Genomic DNA, 14,575 nt, shown 5'->3' with positions numbered 1-14,575 from the left:
AAATTCAGTGGTCACTAATCCCACCTTCCCGCTCCCTTTCCACCCAAGTAACACAAATATTTGAATTCCCCAAATGGTAAGGTTCAGTATCTTGAGACCTGTTAAATCTTATAAGCCAAAGTAAATTCCATTTCTCTGATTAAACAGAGAGTATTTGCAACGATCATAAATAAACAGTGTATGTGAGTTGTTCTTCATACTACCTGACTAAGCACTTTTTACTTTGACATCATTTAGAATTATGCTTCTGCTACACACTTCTGTCCAAAATAAAAGGCAGTCCTTGTTGAGGGTAAGGGATTTCAGGCATGAAATCTTTCAAGAAGGTGCAAATAAACCCATGCCTTGCCTAGGGTGTCTCTGTACCACCTTTCCACCATGCCTTCCTCTTATGTCCTTCCTGATCACAACTGTTTTTGAAGTGAGCTTCTCCCTCCAAGATGCTCAGTACAGTTGTCTTTAGTCCTTTCCATTGATTCTAATATATTTTTACACAGAAAAATGTCTAAGTAAAGAAAACAGGAAAAAAAAAAAAAGAGGAAATTAAATATTAACAGCCCCCCAAGTAGCATAACTACTGGGAAAATATCACTAGAGAGTCAGTCAGTTTTGCTAGTATAAGAATTTTAGCCCTCATTCCCTCAGTGGTTCTCCACAGAAAATTAAACATTGTATTATGAGAGCCCAACTAATTGATTTCTTCAAAAGATTTGTGCTGAAAGGCCTTGAAAAAGTTACTGCTTATGGATTACAATACCTGTCATGGATTACGACAGATTCCTCAAGCGTTGGGAGAGTTTTATCACACATTTGTCATTTTAGTGCTTTCTCATTCCCTCTTCTGAAGCATTTCATGCCCTGTTTTACACCTCTGGAGTCAAGAAGACTGAAGACAGTGGGGAAAAAATGGTACCCTGGGTGCTGGCCACCATCTGATTCAGGATATTCAAACATACAAAGCTGGGGCCATGCAGAAATTAAGCCAATTGACTTCACCTCAACTCAATAATAAACCAACCAATGTCAGGAGAAAACAGAGTCTCAGAGACAATCTGAAGTTAGGTAGGTCATCCATCATATTTTCAGATGCAATTATCCACTGCAGCTTTCCTCAAAACAACCATATCTGATTAATGTCCAAGAAGAAACATCACCATTTAAAAATAAAGACTACTAAAGTATTTATTAGTGTTCTAAACAAGTAAACAATGGCTAACTTTGAAAAACAGCACACAAAAAGAACCACTTTTAAAGCATCAAAAAGAAATGTAGCACTATTAGAGTACAGATCCCACTGCTGCCTTCTGGTATAGTTCTCAAGACCATGGAATCATGCCGTTGCATAAGGAAACACAACAAAATGAAAACAGAGATCTTTGTCTCAGGACTGCCACTACCCTTCTGTGTGCAACAGCAGACTGAATACTGGCTAAGCCATTTAAAGATTTAGATCAAAACTCCATAGTACTGCTATACAAGTTTCTTCAAAAATAGCAATATCAAACTGAAGAAGTTCAAAGATAAGGCTGTTATTTTGGTTTATGAATAATAAAAATGTATAAATGATAAAAACATCACAGGAAAGGAATATATGTCCTTGTAAAACCAAGGCACACTGCCACGGGAGTGAATTACTAGTATATTTAACATAGCGACTCAAGCTTACACGGCAAACAACTACTTTAGAGATTCTAGTTTTTCATTTTAATAAGCATTAAAGATCATAGGAGACAGTAAAGAGTTATGTAGTATGCTTTCCACCAATGTGCCTATGCCATGCAAAGTGCATTCACAATAAACAGAAAGACATTTAGAACACTGTGCACTCAGTCCCAGAAGCTGCTGCTCAAATTAATCCTGACCCAGCAAAAAAGCCAAGCACATGCTGAACTTCGAGTAAGTAAACAGCCCCAGCTAACTGTCTAGTCACAGTGCCCCATGCTTTTTCAGGACAAATGATGTAGAGCCTGTCTCCAATGGAATCAACCAAAAAAACAACTTGGCATGGCAGGAGCAATCCATATTTCATTAGCCCTGTGCAAAATGACAAGATAAACTGATTACTTCTAACTTGCTGCTGCAGAAGCTACAGTCTGAATTTACAGTAAGACAGCCGCTTTGGAATGAAGACAGAAAAGTTACCTCTTATTTATGGCAAAGAAGGAGCCTCCATGTGAGGAGTTACTGCAGCTGGCTGACTGAGCCCATGCATTAAGCTTGTGCCACTGCAGCTTGCCTGTTCACTCATACTTTAAGGTGTCAATAACCTTGCTGCTCAGAAGTTCTTGAATTTTTGTTCCGTTTGGGTTTTTTTTAACCACCCAGATTTGTAACGAACTGTAAAGTAAAGGTAAATTAGTAAAAGAAAGAAAAGAAGGTTACCTGAAGACCCTCTATGGCTAATCTAAGCATGCTTGGTGTGAGTTTGGAGGCCTGCTTGAAGGTGAAGTTGCTCCAGTCTATAATCAAAACAAATCCATTCACTTGAAGCTCAGGGTCTTCTATCATGGCTTCTAAAGAAAGAAGTATGGCGCGCAAAATATCCACCAGCGTGTACCTGTGAAAGTTAAGGAGAGATTTGGTTAGGAAAGGAGCAATGACCACAGACATGGAGAAGTTCTGAGCGTTCTTCCTTTGTACTGTGCGTTAAAAGTTTAAATCAAAGGAGTGCAAACATATCCTCAGAAGTCATGTGGGTATGTAAAGCTGGGAAAGTCTCAAGAGCTCAGTTAGTTGAACTCATCCTCTTGAGCAGGATTATGTACTTCTAGACCATCAGCCAGCCAGAACAAACTACAATATTAACACACCAAAGCAAATTTGAAATCTTCTGTAGTCTCCTAATCTGCTTTAATATCTATGCATTTTCTTAAATGTCTGTACAAAACATATCTATGAAAATTGTATTTTTCTAAAACCATAACAATACCAAAACCTCAACCTTAACACCAGAAGCCTAGATACAAAATTTCCTCCTATATTTTTCCAAAGTATTGAAATAACAGCTTCTACAAAATTTTCACCGAAAAAGGAGATTTCCACATGTTCCCCTTGTCCCTCTCCCTGGGTAACGTTTTCTCTTACATCTACAAAAGGTTTACAGAAGGCTGATTACTAAAGTATCTTGAAAGCAGAAAGTAACACACACTAAGGCTTTGAGGTGCTTCTAGTTAAGAGCAATAGCAAATTTTTAAGAGTTAGTTAACTGCCTTCTGAGTACTGAGTACTTTGTATACACAAATTATGTGGTTTCAAGAGTAAGTACTCAACAGTCCTAGAATTTTCTGTGTTAAATTTGGATTTAGAAAGATGCCACCTACAATATGTAATTATGTGTTTTACACATATGCACATAATCTTTTCTTAGATTGAAGAAGACATAATTCCATATTGCCAAGCCCTGTTGAATATAACCTTTCTTTTGTTGAAGCTAAAGCACCTAATACAGCAGCTGAATAGCTTAAATATATACCACAATGTCATCTTTAGACTGTCATATAATATAGTTATTAATCACCCTGCAGTTTAGCTTGTTGCATTAAAAAGAAAAAAATAAATTTAAAAAAAAAAGTTGAAACATTTGAATTATGTGGGGGGTGGGGTTTTTTTAAGATATATGAAAGTAGCAGTTTAACTGTTTATGTTTTCCAGGCTAACTATGTTTTATACCTAAAAATCCTTTTTAAAAGTAAGATAAATGGTTACAGAAATAGATGTCAATTTTCCAGTCCACACCACCGTTTCAGGTGTGGCATTAGAATGTTATACCAGAAAAAATATCAGAGAAGAAAATATTCCAGGAACAAAAGAAAGAGTTAAGTCTTCAGTGTTTGTGCAGATATTTTTAAATACGACCCTTTAAAAGTCTTCAAATGGGTTTAAAGGTGTGTCCTTTTTTCCCCCATGGACAAAATTCCAATGGTCTTCTTTTTTTCCTTTCTGCCAAAAGGAAATAGAGAATTTCAGCATTTTGAGGATTTCCATAGGAAAATCACAGACAAGAATTTTTCTTGCTCTGTTTCCTCTCCCAGTTGAAAAAACTTGAACAAAAAAGAGGAAGCATACCAAACTTCCTGTAAACCTTTGACCTCAGAAAAAAATTTAATCTCAGAAAAGTGAAAAGGAGAGGAGTGAATAAAAGAACTTTTATGCCAATCAACAAAACCAAAAATTAAAAGCAAAATAAGGATCTCCAAAATGAAGAGAAGAATCTTACAAAACAATTTTTCCCCAAATGTTTTCTGGGGAAAAGACCTTTTCTCTTGTTCACTTGTGTTAGACTGACATTAAGAGAGTCCTTTTCTAGTCCCTTTTCTAGGAATACATATTTGGGAAGTTCATTGAGTTTTAGTTGGCTGAAAAAAAAATATGGAAAGATGTGAGAAGTCAGCTAGAGCAGATTAATTTCATTTGTGTTATTCCCTTTTGTAGACACTTTCAAAACGTAGTTATATACACAGCGGAACGGTGTACTCATTGTATTAAAGCAAGTAGAATTCAGTATAATTTAATATAATTTCTAAATAGGTACACATGATCTTTGCTACATATGCAGCATGGTGAAGACTCAGGATTTTAAGAACTATGTTGATTCAAAACCTGGATCCCTGTTAGTGCGATTTGATAATCAAAGAACTGTTAGGCCAGGATCGCGTTTTTGTTGTAGGCACAGTGAAGCAAACCTGGAGCATCCCACCTGTCCTGAGCAAACCTGCCCAGGGGCACAGGGCTGGCGTGGCAGAGCCAACATCTCCGGCACAGTGTGGCTGATGCTCCCCCGGTCCCCAGGCAGAGCAGCTCCCCCCAGTCCAACTGCTGGACATGTGGGGAAAATGCCACCATTGCTGCTGAGGCCTCTGGATAAGCAAACAAACATCTCCAGGGCCACAGTGCAAGGAATGACCTGAGAAAAAATGAAATCATTCATCAGCTCTTTCCCAAGCAAGTTTGCACATGAATAATGGGACATGTGGGGAGTGTTGGGCAAAGTGAAGACTATAGACAGTTATACAGGCACTAAAAAGGCCTTATTTTGCCTAGTGTATATGCAGACCAGTCTACGTATCCAGTGCAACACTGGTGCATGGACAGTGGAAGGCACATAATCAACATGGGAACTAAAAATCCCCTGTACAAGATGCATTTTGCACAACTGTCAGCACCAAGATTAAAACAGGTGCTTAGCCTGAGGCAAGGAGGTTTACAGAGCCATGTTGAGGGTCAGGGTTGAGCTCAGAGAGTGGCCAACTGCCTTTAAACCCTAGTTACCTCCACAAGGTGGTGGAGGTCTCAGAAGTACTGATTTTTAATCGCTTCATGAAATTAGATGGAGATACACCCTGTAAGAAGCCTTTCCATGGGAAACGTCACACTGGGAAGGCAATTACATCAGCTGAGACACTGGGAGAGCAGCTAATGCTTCAGTGTGAAAATAATCTATCAGACTTCATGCAAGAAACAGACATCAGAAATACTCAAATCCTAAAATTAGCCTCAAACTCACTTGATATTTATGCTGCCCCATTCAGAGGATCTCGTTCTCCAGGAGAAGAGGTCCATGAAGCAGAAAGCTGCTGCAAGCACCCTACATCCAGTCCAAGAAGATGGGTCCCAAGTTGCTGATGTAGATCTCTAATGTCCTCTCTAGGGAGTTAAGACGACATCACATGCCTTGGATTAACAGCTCCCTATTGGCACAAAACTGACAGAAATCTGGTGCATTAGACATAAAAATTATTTGTTTATGAGGCAGATCAAGTCTCTAAGACTGGCCATAAAATGCTTTTATATATACCTGATACGTATATAAATGTGTACATGTAAGCACAAATACACCGAATTATGTTCTGGATCCATTCAAGTCAACAGGAAAACTGTCAGGCATCACTGAGAACAGGATTTCAGCCACCACAAAGAGTAACCAATGGTCTATGGCATATTCAACATCACTGTAACTCTCATTGCAGCTTTGCTTAGTGTAAGAAATAATTCCCAACACCAATGATTATATTCTGTGTTTACTCACTGAAAAAGACACAAGGTTGTCCTCTCTATGAAAACAAGTCCTGAAGAACACACATCTAGATAAAAGCAGGCACGAACACCTTCTGTCAGAGGAAGGTAACTGAAGTCCTCTTTAAGTCTAAAAACTATATCAGGAGTCTACAAGGACATGTCACTAACAACCAGGCTTACCCCCTCAAATACCCTTTGGGGCAATTAGTTGAAGATAAGAGCTATTCTTCATTTTGTAATGGACCTCTTCTCTTGGTTTTGATACCTTACTTAAGTATAGAACAGAAAACCAGGCAAGCAAGACAAATCCATTAGTGGATATTTAAAGCAGCTTTTCCTCTGGGGACATGCTGAGGCAAGCCAGAAATGTAAATCTGGTGTGATGGATGTAATCTTAGGTGCTGTGAATGGCAAGCTGAGTACTGAAAGTATCAGCTGAACAGCCCAAGCAAACGAAACATGATTAGAGAAACTATACTGAAGCTTTCACAAAGCACAGAGTTATTTGCATAAAGATTCATCTTCAATTCACTCCATCTCCATGTTGTCCAACATTTCACTTCACTGCTACTGCTGTTCACATCAGCATTAGGATGCACAGGCTCTGCCATAACATGCTTCATCCTTGGCTGGACTTTCGGGAGATGAAAATATGTAAAAAGAAGACGGGGAAAATTACTTCAGATTGTGTTGCTGAAATTTTTATTCCATGCTGAAATTACTTTCCATATAGATACAGAAATATAACCAAGCAAAAGTGAGAAAAAACAGATAAGCTAGTGAGTTTGAAATAAATTTGATCCAAGATGGCTTTGACCGTCTTTCTACTTTAATGAGGAAAAAAAAAATTTCAACACATTAGCGTTAAATTTTAAGAGACCATGGTGTTCAGCCTGAGGGGAAGATGGTATTGTTCTATTCTTACCACTCTGTGCTAAGTAACATCATGTTAGGGGACAACAAGCTACCCATTTTGGCCTGGCCCCAGTTTTACAATGACTGTTCCAGTGCTGTCAGGTATGTAGGGTACACCAGGCCTGATTTGATGCAGTAGCTATAGTAACCTGGAGTTAGGTTGTGTAAAAATAAATCCTTATTTATTTATGGCTAAATTCAGTTGCATTCACTTGTTTAAACAGACTTTTACAGGCCATATTGTAGCCAGCAAGGTATTACTAATTGCTAGGATAATCGAGAACTCACAGTTAATTTAAATGTATTTAATGCCCTCTATTTATAGGACCATGCTTAATTCAATTGAGAGCTTAGGCAACTTTTTTAGCTCAGTTGTTAACGTGAATAACAAATTCTGGAAATATGTTATCACATATATAATGCACTCTTAATGTTCCTCTCCTATGCGACTCCCAGCTTGAGTTCAAAGGAGGTGGGGACTGGTGTGCAGACACACTCTGCTACCTCTTGAAATTCTTCATTCGGGTTGACTTTAAAGCAATGAGCCTGGGAAGGTCTGACAAGTTAATAGCCACACTGACAATGATTATTTCAAATGCTTTGGGATTGCTACCATTTCTATGATGACAGCAACAGAGCTTTCTAGGCTAATGCCTCAATGAGGTCTTGACTTGTCAATAACAGAACAGCTCAAACAATTAACTGAGTATCCCAGTCTCTTGTAATTTAACCATGGCAGCAATTCCCCCTTTACAGAAAAGTTATTTGAGAATTTTCTATGGGACATGAGCAGATTCAAAGTATTTCCAAGGATTTCTGGTAAAAACAGTCTGGCAGACACTGCTATCAACTCTTGGTAATACTTCACCATGATCTTTCACCTTCACCTCTTGGTTATGTGGTCTATGCATCCTGTTCATTCCCAGAGGCCACTGTGATTTCCACCAGGCCAACAGAAAGAGACAGGAAGAATGCAGGGTACAGATGTCTCAAGTCAAATCCAGCCATGTCAGCTGTTTTCCATATTTTATGTTCTTGACAATAGGTGGCACCCACCGCATCATTTGTTTAACCGGATTCTGGTTCCAGTCAATTCACATTTGCACTGAATAACAAATAATCTGATTTGGCAGAGTTACCCTACTATCTCCATTGCTATTTGTCATCTCCTCCTCGATATGAAGAAATTTCAAGTTATTTTGAGACTTAAAATGGTGTGGCATGAGTCTGCCTCTCAGGATGCAAACTCTTAACTAGAAGAGATAAATGGTAAGTCTCCTTTGCTTAAATTTAAACTACTTGTCTCCTGAAGGTCCCAAACATGTAAGGAATGCACAATCTGTATTTTAAGCCCATCACTCTTTGGACAAGTAAAGGTTTCTGTCAAATGAGCTCTTGTGCCACTGTGGTTTAAAAGAGAAAACTGGTCAAGTCTCTGAGCCATCATCCCATTTCTAACCTACTGCTTTGGCTTAATATCTTTTGAATTTCAGTGAAACAAGAGCCCTAAAGATACACAAAGTAGTACCTAGAAATGATGCCTCAGATCTCCTTTGTTCATCAGATTGGGTACAGATTTGAATGCTGAAAAGACTGAGATCGAAACTTCTTTTACAGGTATTCTGCTTAAACAGTGGTAGTATGCCCTGGGGGCCCTTATTCTAAAAAGAAAAAGCACTACCAGTGTTACAAAAATGATAGAGAAATAGAAACTGCTTCAAATATTTTACCAGATTAGCTTTTAGATTCAGATGTAATACTGTTCATTACTCCTTATGTTAATGTGGTGTCTAACTGTCACAGCCACAGATGAAGATTCAACTGATCTAAATTTTACATTAATATTGATCAGAAAGATCCCTAGCCAAAACACTCACAGTCTAAATACAAGTGCTAACAGACAGATATGGATACGTGTGGGAAATCTGAGAAACAATAAGATAGCATCAGTCATCAGGAGAAACTGTAGAAAAAATGATAGTGGTTGCAGTAGTTAATAATTATTATTTGAAAGATACTACTTTGAAACAAAAATTGACTCTATTAACCAAGTGTTATGTTATTGTTAATATGTTATTATTGTTAGAATTGCTATTTATTTTGTCACACTGTCTCTGTCAGAGCTTGAAAAATACCCTGTCAACTCACCTGCGTTTAACAGTTAGCTGACGAGCAGACCAGCCTCCTAATAGATACAGAATTTAAATTTTCATTTAATGGAAGGAAAAGTTTCTAGCACTTCTGCACATGAAAGCAGAGTTTTGAAAGCAAAACAGTAGATTCCATCTTTGCCCTGCTGTAAATCATCTGATGCAACAGCAAAGCTAACAGTAAGGAGCGCAGAGGATTTCCATATTCACTGAGGATGGTGTGAGCTGACTGGGTCACCGTGACACAGACAGGAACTAGGCACTACTGCAATTTTCTACTGAGCTTTTCTAATGCACTTTCTAGGAAAATAACTGCAGAGAAAGATTTCAAATAAGTATCATCAAAACAGACTGATTTTCCTAGGGAATTTGTGTACGGGTGCCATGAAGAATATAGAAGAACATGCATGACAACAGATCACTTGCTGCTGAGAGCTGAAGTTAATTCTGCTGTTAACTGGAAAAAACCTCCACCAGCTGGACACATTAAGAAAAGGGAGTCTTCAAATGCACATACACACCTACAAGCCAAATGCAGTTACAAATAAACAATCTAGAAGCTAATAGGGAGGGCTGATGCCTCCTCAAGTGCTCTTCAGCCTCCTGGCAGGAATGCCACCTGTGTTCACTTTCCCCACATCAGAGACAGGATGGAGAGTTCGGCAGGGTCCCATTGAAAAGCTGCTGGGCCACTCAATACATTATCCTTCACCTTTCCTCTTTTGTTTGTTTGTTTTAAATACATGTCTGATTTAGTTGTTCAGATGGCAGGACATTTGGTACAGTTTTCAGGCCCTGCTTAAATTTAGTGATTTAATATCTAGTACACAGGCTTGTTTTACCATAGGAATTTTCTGCCTCCCACCCTTCTCTTTCTAATTGGAACTATGAAAATCATAGGCTGCTGATGCTATATAAATCATCTATAGTATGTCTGCTATTCATTTAAATAACAAATTGGAACTTTCTAATTGTTACATGCTAGCTGTAATAAGTCATACACACATTATAAATTTGGAGACTTGCTGTGCTCTATTAACTTAGTTTTTGAAGCACATAAAGAAGTCCTAACAAGACACACTTCAAAAAGTAATCCTCCCAGGGTTGCTGTAAGAGGAGCACGGGTTTACGTATTGTAAGAAAGGTCTCAAGTCAGTTAAGGCATAAGCTTGAGACATATTGCGTAGCAGTTCTAGTATATGTTCCAGAGACAATGCTCCCCGGGTTCAGCTGCTGAACATCAGATAATGGAAGACACTAAATTAATTAGAAAAGAGAGTGACCTAGCTCCATTCCCAGATCTGTCACTGACTTGTCATGTGCCTTGGAGCAAGCCACTCCCCACAGCTCGCTCCCCTTTGTCTGAGTGATCCCTCTGAAAACAAATCCCTCGCTCTGGAAGACAATCGTACCATGGGCAAGCAGAGCTGAAGACCAATAGGGGCCCAGCTGCAAACATGGCCATTGGGTAATCCTGTGTACCCCAGTCACTTCCCTATTATATCAGAAAAAATAATTTTACCAATGGGACTTCAAGAAAAATATCATAATAAATTTACTGTTGTGTCGGCTGACCTCATGTAGTTTAAATATCAGCACATCCACAATTAAGAAGAAAATAAACCTCACCTTCTCGCATGCCAATTATTTCTTTAATGATAATTTACCTCTGATTTTGAATTCTTGGTGATTTTTTTCACTAGGAACTAATGATCTGAAAAGTGTCACCTAAAGCTTTGGGGTCTTTTCCGTTAATGAGAAATGACAGCATTTCACGCTATGTTTAACAAGGTAACTTCTTCATGGTAGATGTATGACATAATAAAAGGCCTAACCATCCATTTCTTTGCTAATTCCTTGTTTGGAGATTTTTAAGAATCTGTGGAGCTGTTTTTAAAAATAAAAAGTTGACTTGGTCATTACATGGGAAATAAGGAAGGTCTTTATATGGCAGAGGAAGCCCACTCAGTCCTTAGCCTCATCACCACTGCTTCCTCACTCAGCTTCTTTGGATCCATCTGCCAGAAAACCAAGGCAGGGAAAGGAACCTGGCCCCAGTTGTTAGCTTGGTCGTATGCAGTTTTGATTTGTGCCACACAGCTTTCTTCCAGTCCCCAGGCATGATTCACGGGTTAGCAAGGGCCATGAAACTCTCCCTGTAGGCAGTGTGGATGTGGCCACCCTGTCTGGAGAAGGGAAAAGCCATGGTGGGCCAGCGGTGCTTTGGGCAAAGACCCATTCCTTGCTGTAACACCGACTGCTGAAGGGAACTGTGGGATCACTCCCTGCAATGGTTATCAACACAACCTGCAAGAGGACAGCTACACAAGCACTTAAAGGGTCGGCTTAAGTATGTCAGTTCCCAAGATTTTGTCATTTATCCACACTGCTAGCTGTTCATGACCTCCTCATGTTTCAAAATAGCTGAGCTTGGGACATCTGCACTGAGCACTCAGCACTGCCTTTCCCCAGCCTGAGCTGACTGCACAAAAGACAGTTTGAGTTTATGTGAAGGTAACTAGCAAGATTGTAATTTTTCTCACTAAGAAGCACTCCAGATACTAAACCTGCTCTCAGGTTAGGAGCCTAGGGATATGATGCAGTGTTCACAGAAATAGCCTTTAGACTTCACTCTGAATGGATTCATTCATTTACATATGCTGAAAATCAAGCAATTTTTGTGGATGTAATTTTAGACTGCAGGAGAAATTGGGCATGACACCCAGTGAGCTATTTAGAATAACAAAATAGTGTCACATAATATCAAGTCGATTGCTAAAAGAAAGGGCCTTGATGGGAGACAGCTCTTGGGTCAGCCTGCTAAGTCATCTTCAGGCTATGGTAGTCCCAAAAAGGATTAGAAATTGTTCTGGGGACTCCATTAGCCTCCTTGAATTTGCTCCCAAAGCTTTGTGTACTTGGATCCTATTATGCAGAGAATTCACACTTAGAGCAGTGTGAGTGGGGAAGAGATTACTGTGAGTGGGTAAGAGGTTACTGTAACTTCTACCCTGGCATTTCCAGGTGGTTCAGGAAGAGCTGTCTTTAGCACAAAGAATTCGGGGCCTCAGCTTCCTGCACAGGCAAACTTTTCAGCTCAAAAGCCATGATGGATACTCCTGTTTTACACACAGCATCTCCCACTTTCTCCTGTGCACCTGAGCAACTGTGTGTGTGCTGAAGCAGAAAGACCAACACAGGGATCGCAAACAGGCTTTGTCAGAGGAGTAAGCACATCATCTACCATGCCAGCTCACTTTGGCTAAGAGGAGGCAAAAGGCTGTAAACCTCGTATCAGCCAGCTGAGAAGAGCACCCAAGCAGCTCCTACTTTCTTCCTGAAATTCAGACCCTAAAGGATAAGAAGCTTGAAAAGGCCCTAAGTCACAAATACATTCCTTCTTTCTCTTCTCCCTCTACCTTCCAGGCTGCTGTCCAGCCCCTTGTGGGCAGAGCTGGGTGTGTTCCTGCTGCCCACTCACCCTCTCTCTGCTCTGGCATAGCTTTTCCCACGCATTGCCCGGGAAAAGAAGGGGTTAAGGCGGTGAGTGGCTCTGCATTTACCTGCTCTGGTCCCAGTTGGCAGCAAAAAGCACGAGGATCTTCCTGCCGTAGTGGTCCAGGTTGGCCAGCCCGCCAGGGAACCCATCCTTCAGCGCCTGCTTGATACCCGGGTCTGTGGCCTTGAAGCTCTTGAACATGTCCAGGTTCTGCTGGCGATATTCAAAGTACTGGGCGAGGAGGCGAAACGCCTCGAAGTGCTGAAACTTCCTGGCCCGCAGGAACCGCAGGATGAAGGCGTCGTCGGTGCGGAGGAAGCCGATGTCTGGCCGAGTGATCACCATGTCCCGCACCTCCTGGATGTCCTGGTGTAAGGTGTCGGGGTTCTCGTTCAGCTCCAGCCGGGCTTTTTCCAGAGTCTCCGGGGAGAGACCTGCCTGCAAATGAGTCATGGCGCTGCCCTCCTCCTCCACCCCGCTTCTGCTATCTGCGCTCCTCAGCCTCCCGGGCTCTTGCTCCCCGGAGGCGGGGTGCCCCGGCGCGGCCGGTCGCCGCTCCCCCGCCCCGCCGGACCTCGCCCCGCCGCTCCCCGGCCCCGCCGCCGCTGCCAGTCCGGCCGTCGAGAAGGGAGCGGCTTCCAGGCAGCCGGGTCCCCGGGCGGGGGGGGGGCTGGCACCGAGACGGCCCCCGGGCTGCTGGCGGAGGCGCGTTATCTCTCTGACATAGCGCCCTCCCCGCCACGGGGTCCGACGCGCCGCATCATCCCCGCAGTCGGTCCGTGGAGGCGCCGAAACCTGCCGGGACGGGGATGCGGGCTGACGGCTACCGCTCGCCGCCCGCCCCCGCCGGTGCCGGTGCGGATCTCAGGCCGGGCTGCAGCGAGGGGCCCGGCCGCTAGGCAGGGCGAGCCGCGCCCGGGGGCGCTCCCCCGGCCCGGGGCTGGCAGGGGGGCTGCCCTGCCCAGAGCAGCACCATTTACGTAAGATGAGCGCTCGCCCCGCTTCGAAAGCGTCTCCCTGGATTTCAGGGAGGGTTAAAAAAAAAAAAAAAAAAAGCCACACAACAACAAGCAAAAATATAAAGCGAGGAGAAGGGAAGCCGATCCGCAGGTACTTCGCCGGTACCGAAGAGCCTCCCGCTCACCGGCGCCGAGCCCGGAAAGACAAACTGAGCCTCGGCCTTGAGGATGCTCGTCCCCCTCCTGCGCCCTCCTCCGCTCCACGCCCCGGCTCCCAGATGGCACCAGCCGGCGCGGAGCTGCCTGCTGCACGGCCCCGCCTTGCACACTCACACACGCACACGCACATGCACCCGCCCAGGCGCGCACCCGCCCAGCGGCACCTGCCCTCTGCCGCGGAGCCAAAACGCCACGCGGGAGCCGCCCCCGCGGCCCTGCTGCGCTCCGCAGCCGCGGGCGGGGGGCTGCGGGCGCATCGCGGATCTCCGCGCCGGGGGTGGGTGCCGTTGCGCAGAGCCGCTCCGCGGTGGGTTGCGCCGGAGGTTGCGCCGATCAAGATGGTGGTTGGCCCTGCGGGGAGGGCGAGGGGCAGAGGAGGGCAGCGGCCCAGGGGGTACGGGGACCCTCGGTCTGCGGAGCCGCACAAAAGCCCCCGCGGAGCATCCTGCGAGAGTCAGGCCAAGGGTCCGTGTAAATCTCTGGGTCATGCCAGTGGTGAGACGTTGTTCATCAAGCGTTGTCTATACTTGCAATCCTCTCTTCTGACTGAATTTCTAAACGTGAACCATTGTGAGCTTAAAAACTTGGGAATAAAATAAAGCAACCCTCTTTTTTTTGCCTCATATTGGAGGCAGCATGTCTTCAGTTGCACTATATTGCAAAGGGCAAAAATATCCTGCTTCTGTATATTGAATATTTCAGTGAGAAAAGATGCCATTTTTCACACAGGAAAGTTTGATTCTGCAGTCTGCTTTCAGGAAGAGTTCTCCCTGAAGAACATTTGACCTTTGTCTGAGGGACTGGACCTTTCTGATGCA

At 42.9% G+C, this 14,575-nt stretch overlaps 1 protein-coding gene across 1 annotated transcript in view; it reads right to left on the bottom strand.

The window, feature by feature from the left end:
• Positions 1 to 14,131, bottom strand: part of CLVS2 (clavesin 2) — a gene marked incomplete at its 3' end in the record, with an annotated part of 51,827 nt that extends 37,696 nt beyond the window's left edge. Inside the window, exons 1-2 of the mRNA XM_080341658.1 lie at positions 12,644 to 14,131; positions 2,383 to 2,557 (exon numbers count right to left, since the gene is read on the bottom strand). Coding sequence (XP_080197784.1) covers positions 2,383 to 2,557; positions 12,644 to 13,032 — 564 coding nt within the window. The 5' untranslated portion in view covers positions 13,033 to 14,131. The remainder of the gene's footprint in view (positions 1 to 2,382; positions 2,558 to 12,643) is intronic.
• Positions 14,132 to 14,575: the final 444 nt, after the last annotated feature.

This window comes from Nesoenas mayeri, assembly GCF_963082525.1.
Source record: "Nesoenas mayeri genome assembly, chromosome: 3".
Lineage (NCBI taxonomy): Eukaryota > Metazoa > Chordata > Aves > Columbiformes > Columbidae > Nesoenas > Nesoenas mayeri.
The sequence above is the reverse complement of the archived record's forward strand: the minus strand, read 5'-3'. Positions and strand labels throughout refer to the sequence as shown.